Here is a 17,500-nt window from a genome sequence, read left to right as displayed (position 1 = left end):
AATTCGCAGGGCAAACGTTTACATTTGCCGCCTGCTACGTACAATACTCTCTCTCTCACTCTCTCACTCTCTCTCTCTCTCTCTCTCTCTCTCTCCCTCCCTCTCTCTCTCTCTCTCTCTCTCTCTCTCTCTCTGTCTCCCCATTGATCGACGTATGCACATCCAAAACGATTTCCGAGTATGTTATCAACGAAGTACACACGTATTCCAGATATCAATTTATTATTAAACTCGCGACACTCGCCGAGTAAAGTATGTACGTATATCCATTAATATTTACGATATAATGTTCTTCGTAAATCAGTTGTGTAACTTACAAGAATAGACATCAATGTAATAAGATCAAACGTTATAAAATACATACATATATACATATATATATATATATATATATATATATATGTCAAGTGAAACGTTTAGCGACGTTTAAATTATCCAAGATAAAAGCATGAGGCGAACAAAAAGGAATTGGAAAGTTTTATTCCTTGGTTACACTTGCCAAAAATATATACTTATTGTCAACCATAAACTTTGATCTTATGGGATAAACGGAACCATCGCAGAAAAATATACGTTCCAGAAAATTTTCTTCTCTTTAATCGTACGAAAACGTCGATTTCTATCCTTCCTTTTTCTCCCTTCCCATCTCTTTCTACAATTTTATATGAAAAAAAAAAAAGAAAAAAAAAAAAAATTGTATTCCTTCGTCATCGTTTCACGTCGTTTGAATATTTGTAAGATTTTTCAGTATCGAATCGTTATTTTTTAACGAACGATCGATCTCCCAAAACTAAACTCGAATCGAATGATGCAAACGATCTCTGATGAAACGTTTTATTAAGTTAAATCGTATTCGAGGAAAAAGGGGATTGGAATTGTGGACGGAATTGTAAAGTTTTACAAGGTGCTTCGTTCGGTTCGTTGCACTTGCCAAAAAGATATTTCCCATTGTCGATCGTAAAATTTGATCTTCAAGGATAAGAACGAATGATGGATGGAAAGAGAAAATCGTCTTATTAATCGTACGAAAACTTTTTGATTTCGATCGTGTCTCTCTCTGAATTTTACACAAAAAAAAAAAAAAAAAAAAAAAAAAAACAAAAAATGTGCTCCTTCCTTATCATGTATCATCATCGATTGAATATTTGAAAGGTTTTTGGATATCGGATCGTTTTTAACGAACGATATCGATCACTCGAAACTAAACTCGAATCGAATGATGCAAACGAGATCTCTGGTGAAACGTTTTATTAGTTAAATTGTATTTGAGGAAAAAAAGGGAGGAGGGGGTTTATATTGTGGGCGAGATTGTAAAGTTTTACAACGTGCTTCGTTCGGTGGTTGCACTTGCCAAAAATAGGATATAGCCATTGTCGATCGTAAAGTTTGATCTTCAAGGATAAGAATGAATGACGAAAGAGAAGAGAAGAGAAGAGTAACTATGATTTTGAGAAAAATCGTCTTTTCCTTAATCGTTCGAAAACATTGATATTTTCATCCAACCCTTCCCCCTCCCTCCACGGTTCTTCGCAATTTTATAAAAAAAAAAAAAAAAAAAAAAAAAAAACAGAACGATACTTCTTTTTTATCGTATCACGTCGATTGAATATTTAAAAGTTTTTTTGAATATTTGAATATCGGATTATTTTTAACAAACGATCGATCTCGAAACTGTACACGAATCGAACGATGATGCTATATGGTGAAGATCAATGAGCGATGCTACGGTGAAACGTTTTATGAGCTAAATTGTTCGAAAAAAGAGTCGATGAGTCGGTGAGGGGAGGATGTGGGTGTGGTTGGTTGATGAAAGAAAAGAGAAGGTAGATATAGTTGTAACGTGGTAAGAGTTTTACAACGTGTTTTGTGTTCGTTGGTTACATTTGCCAAAACGATATACTCATTTTCAGCCATAAACTTTGATCTTCATGGATAAAATGGTCACGACGGAAGAGGAGAGAAACTTGGATTTGAGAAAATTATGTTTTATTCTTTTGTTCTTTTCTTTTCTTTTTTGTATATATGATGGGTACTTTTTTTTTCTTCTCTTTTTTTTTTTTTTTTTTTTAATTAATTAATTAATTATAAGTATCTCGTAAAATAAAATAATAGGTTATTGTAAATACGAATATTTTGATCATTATTTTGATCAAAATATCGGGGTTATGTGTTATTTATATTACGTACTGTTATTTTATTACACGTAAATACTGATTGTTTATTTAAAATAATGATAGAATAAATAGAAGATTCTTTTTAAAAACATTCTTCTTCTTCTTCGCAATTTAATCTTTCGTCGATTTAATTTTTCTAAGACTTTTGAATATCAAATCGTTTACAAATGATCCCGAATCAAGATGATAGAAAGAGAGAGAGAGACAGAGAGAGAGAGAGAAAGAGAGAGAGAGAGAGAGAAATATTGGCAAAATTTATTCGGTGCTTGTCGTCTCCCTCTCTCTTTCTCTCTCTCTCACTCCTGTAATCTCCTTCCGTTGAAATATAAAACGATTACGAAGATAAAGATTTGTTCTCAATAATGTTTCGCAGTTTCATTTTCATTTTCATTTTCATTTCAACATTTTGCTCTGGATAATTAACGAAACCAAAGGATAAGATTATTATCCTTGATACAATTTCATTGTATTCGTTAAACTCTCATGATATACACAGACACATATATATGTGCATATGTATATATGTATGGATGTTATTGTATACTAACGATATAAATTGGCATAGTTTGACTATAATTTGAAAGAAAGATATTCGAAGAAAAGTAGCTTTCGCATTTAATCTTCTAATTGGTTTTCCTTTTCCTTCGTTTTGCTATCCTTTCCTTTGTTTTCCTTTTCTTTTTCCATTCTCCTTTTTTTCTTTTGGTTTTCCCTTTTTTTTTTTTTCCTTTCCTTCGTTCTTTTTATTTTTCTTTTTTTTCTTCTTTTTTTTTCTTTTTTCTTTCTTTTTTTTCTTCTTCTTCTTTTCTTTTCTTTCGAGTCACATCCTCTTTCTATCCAACGAAAAAAATTGTTTGAGATAGGTAGATGGGATAGAAGAAAGGGAAGTAGTGGATAGGTGTATGGAGGAGGGTGGTGGTAAAAGGGGTAGGTGTCTAGAAAAGGTTTCTTCGTAAACGGCGAAAGCCTGATTGGATTATTTGCTTACTACCCTCTCCAACGTGGGAGATCGTGTGTGTGCTTATATACGTATTATATATATATATATAAATATATATATATATATATATATATATATCACTCTCTTTGTACATATATCTATACATATATATAAGCAAGAGTAAGAGCAACGAAGTAATTCCTTCTCTTCTCATAGGATTTCTACGATAACGGCCCGCTTTAGCCATCGGCTTAGATATATATTAAAGAAAGTATCTACGAAAATAACTTTAATCTCCGAGCTTTTCATCCTCTTTTTTTCTCTCTCTTTTTTTCTTTTTTTTTTCTTTTTTTTTTTTCTTTTTTTTTTTTTTTTAATACACTTTCATTCTTGAAAATTTGAAAAGCCTCTCGAAAGCTCGATCAAATTGCATTAGGTTATTATGTAAATAAATGTTATACTTATAATGTACCACTTACGACATTATTTTTATATATATTATATATATTATTTATATATTCATAAGTATATATATATATATATGTATATATGTATGTATATAAAGCAAAAGCGCAGCTTGTGGATTGGAGAATAACGAAGGCGTCACATTCGCGTTCTGTAAACGACATACTGTGCATCGAGCCATGCAAGCACACCAGACGTGGAAGTTCGAATTCGCGAGAGCATTTTGAGTTCGACGCCGCGTGAAATCCTGCTAATTTCCAGAAGAAGAAATTATTTCGTTCGTCTGTATAATACGTCAGCCATATAATCATTTTCCGACGCGTAACGAGGGAAGTAGTTTTACTCTTGTTACAAATCTCTCTATCTCTCTTTGTCTCTCTATCTTTATCTCTATCTGTCTCTATCTGTCTATCCATTTACGTCTCTCTTTCTCCTATCTATGGTAGACTTGACATCAATTATTTTTTTGGTCATTCTTTTTCTTTTTAATTATTTAAGAGAAAAAGAGAGAGAGAGAGAGAGAGAGAAACACATGAAACATGTAAGTGCAATCTTTTTTCGTTTTTTTTTTTTCTTTTTTGTTCTTTCTTTTTCTATTTTATTTCTATTGCTTAATCATTTTGTCGTTTCAATCATTTATATGAGCTATTAGCAACGTAAGAATTCGAAGTTTACTTTTTATTGTAATTCTTGTATTTATATCGTATCGAATGTTATTTCAAAAAAATTAGATACAAAGAGAGCGAGAATAAGAGAGACGTAAAGAGTGAGAGATAGATAGAGAGAGAGAGAGAGAGAGAGGGCTGTTATTAAATAAAAAGAAAAAGAAAAAAGAGAAAAAAAAGGAATAAAATTATTTTTATTATCTATCTAATCGGAAAATATCGAAAATTAATTTAACGTTCGTAGATAAAGAAACGAATAATGGCTTTCATTGTCGATTTAATTAAAAGCTGCAAATCATAATCTACGAGCGTGAAACGACGTACAAAGGTATACGTAATGTACATTGTACATAGATGCATAGTTGCATACATATACATTTATATATATATATATATATATATATATATAAATATATATAAATGTATATAGATGTAGCAGAGAATCCCAAATCGCATTTACATTATTAAATTTCTTGCGATAACAATAGTAGCGAGCACGTATCGGGAAAATGGGTTATATCGAAGCACGTGTCGGTGAGCGTGTGTTTCATTATTACGAGAGTATACCGTCCGATAAGTAATCACTTGGACGTTCTTCCGCCATCATTCGGCTATCGAGGCACGTCGTATCTCTACCTCAAATTTACTTTTCTGAAAGAATTGAAATATAATGCAAAGTAATTACCATCGGATCGGATCCCTTTTCTATCGTATTTTTCTTTCTTATTTTTCTTTTTTATTCTTTTTTCTTTTTTTTTTTTTTTTTTTTTTTTTTTTTTTTTTTGTATTTCTTATATACCTACCCAGGAGTAAATCTATCGATTTGTAAGTCTTTCTTTTTTTTTCTTTTTTCTTCTTCTTTCTTTTTTCTTTCTTTTTTTTTTTTTTTTTTTTTTTTTTATGTACACTTACACATAAATGCATAATAAAGTATACTGATGTATCTGTGTTAATTCTTTTTTCTCTTTTTCTCTTTATAAATTACCTACGAGTATTACAATTTTTAATTATTACGTATATTAGGTACATGTTCGCCTATCAATCAGTTACATATGTAATATCTATCTGCAAATTTGTTTTCTCATTTTTTGTTTTTTTTGTTTTCTTTTTTTTTTTTTTTACATATAATTTTTTATCGTTAACTTATGTATCATATACATGAATTTCGTCGTCGATGAAGTATATAAGTATCTGTCTGTAAACGTACATTTTTTTTTCTTTGTATATATATACATATAAGGATTGTACTTGTAATTATTATGCATAACATATAAATGATAATTTCAGCAATATTTATATTTTCGATGTGCAAGATGCAATGTAATTTAAAGGAAAAAAAAAAAAAAAAAAAAAAGGAAAAAAGAAAAAGAAAAAAAAGAAGAAAAAAGAAAAAAAAGAGGAAAGAAAAAAGAGGGAAGAAAAAAAGAAGAAGAATAAAAAAGAACAGAAAATTAATTTAACGTGAAATGAGAGTGCGACGATATGACGTTGGAATACAACACAAGAAAAAAAAAAAAAAGAGGAAGGAAAAGAAAAGAAAAGAAAAGAAGGAACGTCGTTATTAGGCGAATAAAAAAAAAAAGAGAGAGAGAGAGAAGAAAAAGAAAGAAGAAAAAGAAAGAAATATATAAATATAGATAAAAGGAATAGGAAAGTGGAAAGATTAAATGGGAGGCGAAAAAGGAGGTGAGCGAACGAGCGGATGGGAAGGATGGGGTGTAGGAGGGTAAAAAAAAAAAAAATAAAAAAAATAGAGAGAGAGAGAGAGAGAGAGAGAAAGAGAAAGAGAGAAATAGGGAATACAACAGGCGGAAGATCTTTATTTGCGAGGAGTGTAACAATTAGCCAAACAAAATTAGCCTCGGCGTTTTTTCTTTGGGCAGCTTTTCGCTTGGAAGTTAAATTAACGACTATCATAATGGAATGTAATAGAAGGTTTGTTTCACGTTCGCACTCTGACCCCCCTCTCTTTGTAACTCTCCTACATTTTTCATAATTTCCCGTGAAAAATTATTCTTTTAATGTGGCACCTACCTTCTCTCTTTCTCTCTCTTTCTCTCTCTCTCTCTCTCTCTCTCTCTCTTTCTTTCTCTCTCTGTTGGATATTTTTCCACGTTATTTATTCGCTCGTGCGAATTAACGAAGCATTAATGGTCGAACGAATAAAATAAGAGAGGGTCTGTTACAAAGAGAAAGAAAGAAAGAAAGAGAGAGAGAGAGAGAGAGAGAGAGAGAGAGAGAGAGAGAGGAGAGAGAGATAGAGATAGATTTCACTTTGTCGTCGCTTTCGCTAGACGATAAATCAATTATGATAATTGCCATACTACAAATCGCTTATTACTTTAACGAATCGTTATCGCGTAATGCCATTGTTATTATCCGACCATTCGTAAAGCGTCCATCGAAAAGTGCTGGAAAGAGAATCGAGGGAAGGTGAAAGAGGGGGAGAGGAGATGAAGGGGTTGAGGATGATGAATAGCTTGTAGAAGAGAAAGAGATTCGATTTTAGCTAAATGAAAGTGCATATGCATTGAAGAACTTTCATATCTTTTTCTTTTCTCTCTCTCTCTCTCTCTCTCTTTCTTTCTACATACACGTATATGTACACACATACAAATACACGCGCGCGCACGAATACGTATACGTATACGTATGTATGTGTAAATACGTAGCTATAGTGGATGCACAATCGCGAGCTTTTACTCGTTCGGAAAAAGTTGCAGCAGGTATCTGAATCCTTTTCATTTTCCTCTTTCGAATATTGAACATCATCGAGAGAGAGAGAGAGAGAGAGAGAGAGAGAGAGAGAGAGAGAGAGAGAGAGAGAAAGAGAGAAATCATAGACGAGCTCGCTCGTTTATATGAAAGCAATTATTATACAACATTCTTCAAAGTTATACTTTTGTTATTTCTTTTTCCAATTTTTTTTTTTTTTTCTTTTCTTTCTTTTTTGTTTTTAATCTGTTCTTATTTCTCCTTTTGTATTTTTCTCCCGTTTTTCTTTGTCCTCTTTTTCCCCTATTTTCCTCTCCCCCGTCCCTCCACCCTTTTCTTTTTATTTATTTTTTTCTTTTCCTTTCGTATACATTTTTTTCCACCCCATCATATCCCTTTTTTACTCTTTCCTCTTTCTATTTCCATTAAAGCTATATCGAATCAATGATCGACTTTTATCAAATGCTTGACCGTATATAAAACCAGACACAAGATATATTTTCTGATGGGCTTAAAAATATAAGAGAAAAAGTGAAAAACAAAAAAAAGAAGGGAAAAAAAAAAGATATGAAGTATGGAAGAAAGAATATAGGGGGACACGTTCCTGTGCGCGAGCGATATTATTGATATTGAAATAAAATGAAATAAAGTAAAATGAAATGAAGTGAGGGGAGAAACAAAATGGGAAGAAGAATGATTAAAGAAAGAAAGAAAGAAAGAGCAGAAAAAATAAAATGAAAGGGAACACATGGAAGAGATTTTCAAGTGTTCCGTTGTAAAGGAGACTTAATAACGTTAGAAAAAAAAAAAAAAAAAAAAAAAAGAAAAAAAAGAGGAAGCGCCAAGTGAGATTATGTCGTCGTCGTCGTCGTCGTCGTTGTTGTTGTTCTTGTTGTTGTTGTTGTTGTTACCCTTTTAATCCAATTTGTCTCACCAGTTACGTGATTATTTATTTCTACTGCATAATTCAAGAAAAAGTACTTTCTTAGATGGTAGCAAGGGGAGGATAAGAAGGGGGTTGGGATATCTATCTACCACGTTAGTTACAACCACCAACTATGTATGTTGGTGTTGATGTTGGTTATGGTGATGATGGTGATCCTCTTTTCCATCCGTGTGGATACAAAAGAATTCTCTGAAACAAATCCTGTGGATTCTGGGGAAACTCATGGATCAAAGTAGTAGGTAAAAAGGGACAACAGGAGCCATAGGGTGTTTCGTAAAGAAGAAAAAGAGAAAAAGAGAGAGAGAGAGAGTGAGTGTGTGAGTGAGAAGTTGAATGCGATGTAGTTCGGCCTCCTTTCCTCGTTTGAATACTCGAGATTTGTTTTCTCCGTTAACACGTCTTATTCTTGGCCCATTTCTCTTCTTCTCAAGGAGACAAGAAATGGCCTTGAAGGTCGAAACTAACGGGAAATATAAAATTTCATTTCCAAAGCTTTGCTTTCATCGTACTGTTTCGAGTAAAAAAAAAAAAAAAAAAAAAAAAAAAAGAGAAAAAAAAAGAAAAAGAAAGAAAAGAAAAGAAGAAAGAAGAAGAAGAAGAAAGAAAGAAAACAGGATGAACAAAGAAGAAAGAAAGAGTAAAAGGAATAAAATAAAGGACGTCTAGAAACTCGAGCTTACTCGTGCTTTGTTTCCCTTTCCCAAGTCATTAGGAGATCTCTAGGTTCACAAGGATTTGATATAAGGGTGGTCTTTTTGTACGACGACAATGACGACGATGAGGACGACTTCTCTTCTTTCACTGATTTTTATCTAACGATCGACAAAGTCTTTGCGTTGAGTAATATTATAACAAAAGTAATGAAAAGATTTTTTTCTCATTAAAATTTCAGATACTAGATTATTTTTGAAATTGTTTTGGAAATTGGAAAAGAAGAAATTTTTTTAATCGGTAAATTCAAAGTATCATTATTACATTTACAAATGACTTCTATCGGTTCTAACGATCAATGAATTTTATTTCGAGAGATATCGAAGGAAGTAGATATTACTATTATTATTATTATTATTAATATTGTTATTATTATTCTTTTTTTTTTTTTTTATATTAAGATTTAAAATTTTTTATTAGTCCATCGTCGATCTTCAAACAATAAAAAATATTTAATTTAATAAAGTTTTTAGCTTGGAACTGAATCAATCGATAATAATAATAATAATAATAATAATAATAATAATAATAATAATAATAAAAATAATAATAATAATTCTCTTATTTGTAATCAGCAACATTTAACGACTGTACTGTATCTGTCATTTCTTTTTTTCGCGATTATTTTATTATCATAGAAAATGATAATAGATTAATTTACATCCTCGTATGAATTAAATAATTTACTTTTAATTTTAAATGCATTAACTTCATTGAACGATTTTATCGAATTAGAATTTTTTTTCACGCCTATTATCGATCCTTAGAGAATAATAAAAATTTAATTTAATAAATTTCTCGTTATCACCAAAGTGGATCAATCGTAGAGATATAATTTTTTTTATTTAACAAATATTTTAATCAGTATTTTATATCTATCGTCATTTTTTCGTCATTATTTTATTTTCATAAATAAAAAAACAATATATATATATATATATATATATATTTATATATATATTAGATCATCTAGTTTCTTATAATCTCATATTTCAAATGTATACCGGATTGCTCGGAGTGTCTTTCTTCCTTTCTATCTTTCCTTCTTTCTTTCTATCTTGCTACCTTTTCTTTTTTCTTCTTCTTTTTTTCTTTTTTTTCTTTCAACGTGAAAACTTAGAGTTCCTTAGAAGTGTCACTTGGAATGAAGTTTTCGTGTTAGCGTAACAGCCCCGGCAGAGAGATCTTCTTACTTTTGATCTTTTCTCCCTTCCACAGTAAAAGAGCTGTAATTCCGACTCGCAGAATGTCTTCGAGGGCAACGAGCGATTTTAATTTGCCGCTTCGGTTGTCGTCGCCGTCGTTGTCGTTGTCGTCCTCGTCGTCGTCGCTGTCGTCGTCGTCGTCGTCGTCGTCGTCGTCGTCGTTGTCGTCGTCGTCGTCGTCTATCGATCGAAGTAACCTCGAACGAGAAGAACTTTCCTCGATCATCTTCCATCTCTCTTTCTTTCTCTCTCTCTCTTTCTCTCACTTTCATCCCCTCATTCTTCTCCTTCTATCGATGGTCCAACAGTATTATATCAAGAAACGTGTTAGTACGAATGGAACGAAGATGAGTCGGGGTAAACAATGAATTCCTTCTTTTTTCTTTTCTCTCTCTCTCTCTCTCTCTCTTTCTAGTTTGATCGAGAAAACTTTTTTCAAGAAAGGAAGGGAGAGAGAGAGAGAGAGAGAGTTCGTGATTGAAAATAATACGGTTAGGAGAGACTCACATCTTCGAGCGATTACCACTCGGCACAGGGAGAAGAAATATTTCAAATCGAATCACCTCTCGCTTTTTACCCCCTCCCCCCTCCCTGCTCTCTCACTCTCTCTCTCTCTTTCAGACGTCGACTTTAAATATGGCATGGCCATTTACGTTCTCCTTCTTCACGAATGCGTTCACGAAATTCTTTTTCTACCTCGAAGGTAAAAAAAGATTTAAGAGAGAAAGAGAGAGAGAGAGAGAGAGAGAGAGAGAGAGAGGGAGAGAGAAGAAAATGTAGAAAGACAGAGAGAAACCATCTTTAATTTTTCTTTCCTTTTTATTTTGTTTTCTTTTTTCTTTTTTACGTTGAGAGTTTAGAAACAACAATGAGAGAAAAAGATAGAAATAGAAGAAAATGGATGATAATGAAAACGGAAAAGCAAATTGTCTCTTCTGATGTGGAGAATTTCGACACAATTGTTGTATCCTGTAACTTTTGTAACTTCATATCTCTCTCTCTCTCTCTCTCTCTTTCTCTTCCTCTTTGTTTGTTTGTCTTTTACGTTCGTCCGTCTGTTCTTTCCTTCTCTCTCTCTCTCTCTCTCTCTCTCTCTCTTGTTCTTCGAGTTTCGAACGATTAGAACACGGTACAATACCCTTTGGATGAGCCTACGTAACAGTGGCTTTTATTAAGTATCAACTATTGATTTATATCTGACTATAGCTTAATATTGATAACTCATTAATATTGAATAAAACTGACAATAACATTCAAGTCTGATGTGTTCTTGATTTAAAATTCCATTGTTATTTACGACAAGGAAGGTTTATATATATATATTAAAAATTATTTTAATCTGTGAAATATTGAAGACTTTTAGACAAATTAAAATAATCTATGGACATTACGATAAATAAGATTACAGATTAGAATTAATCGAATTAATTTGATTGATTAATCAAAAATAAAAAAAATAAAAAAAAGAAAAAGAAAAAAAGAAAGAAAGAAGAAAAGAAAAGGAAGAACTTCAGTGATATGTTCAGTTATAAAGAAATGTAAAGTTGAAAAGTTGATATTATCATTTGTCAATGATGAATCTATTGAATTTATCGAATTAATCGTAATGATTTGTTCGTCTATAGAAATAATGTCAGTTTCTTTTATTTCTTTTTTTTTCTTTTTTTTTTTTTTTCGTCGTTATCATTCTCGTTATATAAAAAACCATTCATTCGATTTGGATAGTCCCTTTCTTCGAGAAGTTCATATGAAAGAGAACGACCAGGTCGAATTGGGAAAAAGATTCGATGAAGGAAAAGGAAATAGTGTAAAGAAAGAGAAAGAGAGAGAGGAGAGAGGGCTAAGTCAAGGTATGGGATGGCAAGGTAAAAGGAAAAGGGATGGGAAGAAATGAGAAAGGGGAATGGGAAGGGAATGAGAAAGGGTAAGGGAAGGCGTCAACTACTTCGAAACGCAGCGTGGTCCGCGAAAACTGTAAAACTTTTCTCGATTTTTATGACGACGTAAAGCTAGATGCGCGTGTTACAAGCTTTCTATACTGTTACACTTCTCTGATCCTCCTTCAACCAATTTCGTCGTGGACTAACGTTCGCGGCGAACTTTTATTAAAAAATCTACGGGCTATGTGGGTGGTTTGAAAGGAAACGGGACGAGTTGTTGAAGGGGAAGGAAAAAGAAAAAAAAAAAAAAAAGAAAAAAAGAGAAGGAACTAGTACAGACGCGAATTTTACATTTGTAATCCTACGGATTTTAACTGACATGGATCTTTGGAAATATCGTCTCGTCTTCTTTTTTTTTTTTTTTTTTTTTTTTTTTTTTTTTTTATCGTCATTTATGTACATTACGAACATTTGTCTTCGATGAATTTCTTAAATTATTTATATCATTTAAAATATATATGTATATTTATCAAAGTAAATTACGTTATTGCAGAAATGTTATATAAATTTAAATTACACTAGTAAATTTTTATGTTTTATATTATTATTTTATTAAAATTATATATATATATATATATATATATAATTTATATTAAATTATTGTATAAATTTTATTATATAAATTTAAATAATAAATACATTTTTATATGTTACATTATTATATTATAAAACTTAACTATACATAAATATTATAGACGTTTAGTATACATATATATATATTATATATAATAATAATATATATTTTAGATATAGTAATATATAAAATAATAATAATAATAATATATATATATATATATATATATATATATATATAACTCAACTTTCTTCCATTTCGGCTCATGTAACAAAGAGAAAGAAAAATACAGAGAGAGAGAGAGAGAGAGAGAGAGTCGGAGTTATTAGGAACAAAAGAAAGTCTTTCTCATGGGACTAATTTTCCAGCTTTTCTAGAGAGAAAGGGAATATTATTGTAGCATATCGTAGATATCTACGAGGGAAATATATACGTATATACATATTTTCACAATATCGTACAAATACTTAGGAGGAAAGTAATCTCCTATTTTCCATGGTTACGAAGTAACAGTAGTTACGTGCTTCCTCGACTCGTTGTAATCCGATTTAAGTAGTTCGACTCTCCCGACCTGCATCGTACAATCAGCCAGGCAACCAGCCAACCATCCAGCCAACCAGCCAACCAACCAACCAGACAGCCAGCCACCCAGCCAACCAGCCAGTCAGTAACCACTTTGCTTTCGAAACTTTAAATCGCGCATAAATTCGCGGTCAGCCGGTCATCGATCGTCCTTCACCGCGAATTCTAATCGAGTTTCCTTTAATTTCAAACCTCTTTACGTTACTACTCCTCGTTCTGTCGGTGAAGTTTCGAGAATAGTCATACTCTTGAAGGATTCAAACTCTCTCTCTCTCTCTCTCTCTCTCTCTCTCTCTCTCTCTCTCTCTCTCTCTCTCTCTCTCTCTCTCCCTTTAATACACAGAATGAAAGAGAGAAAGAGAGAAAGACGGATATAGAGAAACACTGACCGAAATTGCAATTACACATAACAGCAATGTCCATTGTAAAGTTTTGCTTTAATTCTATATCTATCTATCTATCTATCTATCTATCTATCTATCTATCGATCTATCTGTCTATAAAATCAGTGCAAAATAATATTTATTTTTTGTTTGTTTTAGTTTATAGTTATCAAGAGAGATCAATAAACAGAGTTAGATTACGCGTGAAACGAAATATTGACGATGATTTATTTATTTTATTTCATTTTGGATTATTTCCTTTTTATTTTTCTTTTTTATTTTATTTTACTCATTTTTTTTTCTTTCTTTTTTTTTTTTTTTTTTTTTTTCCTCTTTCGTTCGCAGGAATGAATTTAGGACACGAGCTACAACGTTCACCAATCATTTCGAAGAACTTGACCACGTTGTCGTTGTTGTCGTTGTCGTTGTTGTCGCTGTCATTGTCGTTCTTGTTGTTGTTGCTGTTGTTGTGGTAGTTGTTGTTATTGTTTTTGTTTTTTCCCCGGACGATAAATGATCCCGCGAACAGATAGACAGACAGACGGACATTTGTGGCGAATAGTCATGGTAGGGAGGAATTAATTAAAAAAAGAAATAAATAAAATAAAAAGGGAAGAAGAAGAAAAAAGGGAAAAAACGAAAAAGCTGCCAACTACGAGGGACGTTGTTGTCAGGTAAATTTGCGGTCCATTATCGAGCAACGCGAGACCGCAATAACGTCGATTCTCCCTCTCGTTAGCGTGATTTGCGGTGAGCCAACGGGAAATTAGCAACGATGGCACATATGCAACAACGTAGGGACTCGATATTCGTCGACATGACTGCACGTCAAGATTTTCTTCCTTCGTATTAACGATGGAATAAATCGACGAATAATTTGGAATTGTTTAATGGGAAATATCGGTAGATATAAAAAAAAAAAAAAGAAGAGAGAAAATAAAAATTGAAAAGGGAAATGAAAGGAAAAATTTGTCGTGGGACAAATAACGAAAAAATTTTGACGAAGGAATTATTCATTCGAAAGACTTTACTAATTATATATTTATTTATTTATTTATTTATTTATTTATTTATTTACTTTTTTTTCTATATTATCCATATAATTATCAATAATGAACTTATCGGAAATCGCAATTTTGTTTATTTACACGAGATACAACAACCAGAGGAACTTACATTTTCAAGTTGCCCCTGACGACAGGCAATAACCTCGTATGCGGGTGCGATAAATGAGCAATCTACGTACAGGGGTTTCAAAGAAAATCACCTTTATCGGAATCGATGTTATCGACAACGTGTTGAGCTTTGCCTATTTCCAGGCGCTTAAACCACTCAATGTACTAATATAATTAATCGACGAATAACGAACGCAATCGATACAATTTTTTTTCAATGTTAAAGCGTTCAAATATAGATGATAGAGGATTACTATGAAGAATTTTTTTTTCTTTTTATATATGCATTATAAAAATAAGAAATATTTCATTTTCACGAGCGAGCGAAAGATTGATTTTTTTCTTGGGATTTCGGTAGGCTAGGGTAGGGGAAGGGGTAGAGGGAGGGGGTAGAGGGAGGGAAGAAGGAGAGAAAAGAAGAAAAAGAAAAGAATCGTTTATAGTTTTATCGTGTGCGCATACACATACACACAAACACACACACCCCATTCGAAGGAAATAAGTAGTGGCACCGACAATAAAGTTGAAAATGCGCGAGCGTTTAGCGCCTTCCAAACGGTTCTCTCTGCGATTTATCGTGCTTTACTCGTTGCCGTAGTACCCGGTCCGAGAGGATTACCAATGGTAGGGAGGGGGATGGTATAGGGCGGGAAGGGATGTTAGTACGAGTATACGCGATTTCGTTCGCTTTAACTTCGATTCCACCTTCCGCGAAGGAGGATGCGAGCTCGTAAAACTTCCGTTACATTCCGCTCGAATTCTCTCACGAACGAGCCTGACGCGATCTTAAATGTTATTTTTACGGCTGAAGAGACGGGATGGGAGGTTGGGAGGAGGGAGGATTCGGGGATACTCAGCATTCGCATTTCAATCGTTTTTCGTACATATATCGATCTTAACGTCAATACCAACCTCGTATCTTCTCGTAAGGGCATCAGGGTTTATATCTATTTTTTGTTTTGTTTTGTTCTCTTTCCCTGTCTTTCTTTTCTTTTTTATATTTTTTTTTTTTTTTTTTTTTTTTTTTTTTTTTTCTTCTGGTAATTTTATTTACTCATATCTTTATTCCTCACGATGGCATAATCATTTTATATTCATTATTTAATACGCTTAATCGTAACGTTTACGGATAATTTTTTTTCTCTTTGCGATCTTCTCCAGTCCTTGTTTCTCTTGTCTTTCCATTTTTCTTTTTTCATTCTTTCATTATTTCTTCTTTTTTCCCGGTTCCCTTTGGATCTTTTGATCTTATTCGAGAAATAGAAAAATGAAAAAAAAAAAACGACGAAAGAAATAGGGAAAAGGAGAGACAGAGAGAGAGAGAGAGAGAGAGAGAGAGAGAGAGAGAGAGAGAGAGAGAGAGAGAAGAAAAAGAAAATTTAAAAGAAAAATAAATAGGATGGTATTTTTCGAAGAACATTTCTAGGGACAAGATAGAGCACGAAAATTTATGACAGTGATCATATATAACTTGAAACCCTTCTGCTTTCTCTCTCACTCTCTCTCTCTCTCTCTCTCTCTCTCAAAATAGCGTCGCTCCAAGGCATACTACATGCGTTGAGAAACGTTCCAAGTTTATTCTCACGCAGAGAAATGAGAAAGAGAGCTCTAGAGAGCTCTAGATAGAGAGAGAGAGAGAGAGAGTGAGAGTTCTAGAAAGAGAGAGAGAGAGAAAGAGAGAGAGGGGAGAACATTCTGTAAGATTTAACAGCACTCTACCGATAGAGTTCTAAGGAGGTACTTTGGTCTTATTATATCAGCGTTATTTTCGATCGAACGGACGTACCGACGTGCAAGAAAATGAAAGGTCGAGTATAAAAGGTTAAAGGCTCGAATATACGAGGTCGATGGAAAGAGCTAACGTAATCCGAACGCCCGGCGTTCTTTTCACCGTCGGCAACGTTATTTGCGGGATATTTTAAAGTAGCTTAGAAAACTGGAAGAATCGTGGGATCGTAGGGACGGATGAGAGGAATGGGGAGACGAACGCTAGTCGAAGGGTTGAGCAGGTGGGGGTGGAAGTGGTAGTGTCAGGAATAGAGAGAGAGAGAGAGAGAGTAACGACGTGAGGTAATACACGGTAACTCTCGATATATATATATATATATATATATATATATATATATATATATATATATATATATATATATATATTTAGGATGTCAAAAATTAAAGATTACGATTCTACGTAATTGTCTGTAATTTGCATTGATAGGATCGATAAATGAAATTCGCTAATCTAATCCCTCTCGAATTTTGTTACGTATTAGATATATCTTAGATATATAATAGGTATATCTTAAAGTTATAGATAGACACATTACGAGGTCGAACTTTGGAATACGAAGTTCGAAAATCCGAGATTTCTAAAGTTATCATAAGTTATACGTTATGATAATTCCATAGATATATACTTAGAAGAAAATATTATTAAGAAAATATTATATATATATATATATATATATATATATATATATATATATATGTATATAATGTATGCTCTTAAAAGCGAATTCTTTCGTTCTTTGTATCGTATTATTTTATTAAAAATTTTCGTCGTTGTTATTAAAATTGAATTAATATGTTGAAGGAGGATGACAAAAAGAGAAAAGAAAAGATGAAAAAAAAAGAAAAGGAAACGAAAAGAAAAGAGAAGAAAAGAAAAGAAAGGAAGAGAAAAGAAAGGAAAAGAGAGAGAGAGAGAGAGAGAGAGAGAGAAAAGAGCAAGAGAAAAAAAATGTGGGAAAATTGTGGAATGAGAAAACGCACGCAACCAGTTGGAGCAAAAATTTGAGTATGTATATGTATATCTATATATATGTATATATATATATATATATATATGTACATATATGATCGCCGTTGGGCGGACGATATTTCATTAGAAAGTACGAGCTGGCAAATGCTTTTATTAAAAACCATGCGAATTCAGAGTTGTAAAAAGCAAAGCCGGCCGTGGCCAGCGAGACTGCTTCGATTTATGCGCTAGAAAATCGAGAAAAATTTCTGATCGTGTGCTTTTTCA

At 32.6% G+C, this 17,500-nt stretch overlaps 1 protein-coding gene across 2 annotated transcripts in view; it reads left to right on the top strand.

Moving 5' to 3' along the window:
• LOC124946992 (protein rhomboid) overlaps positions 1-17,500 on the top strand; it is a 125,912-nt gene that overhangs the window by 48,773 nt on the left and 59,639 nt on the right. Inside the window, exon 1 of one of the 2 annotated variants that reach the window (XM_047488539.1) lies at positions 5,619-5,930. The exons of the other annotated variant lie outside the window; for it this stretch is intronic. Coding sequence (XP_047344495.1) covers positions 5,912-5,930 — 19 coding nt within the window. The 5' untranslated portion in view covers positions 5,619-5,911. Of the gene's footprint in view, positions 1-5,618; positions 5,931-17,500 lie in introns of those variants that run through there. 2 annotated transcript variants of the gene reach the window in all.

This window comes from Vespa velutina, chromosome 1 (assembly GCF_912470025.1).
Source record: "Vespa velutina chromosome 1, iVesVel2.1, whole genome shotgun sequence".
Taxonomy (NCBI): Eukaryota; Metazoa; Arthropoda; class Insecta; order Hymenoptera; family Vespidae; genus Vespa; species Vespa velutina.
This window is presented reverse-complemented; position numbering and strand designations above follow the sequence as displayed.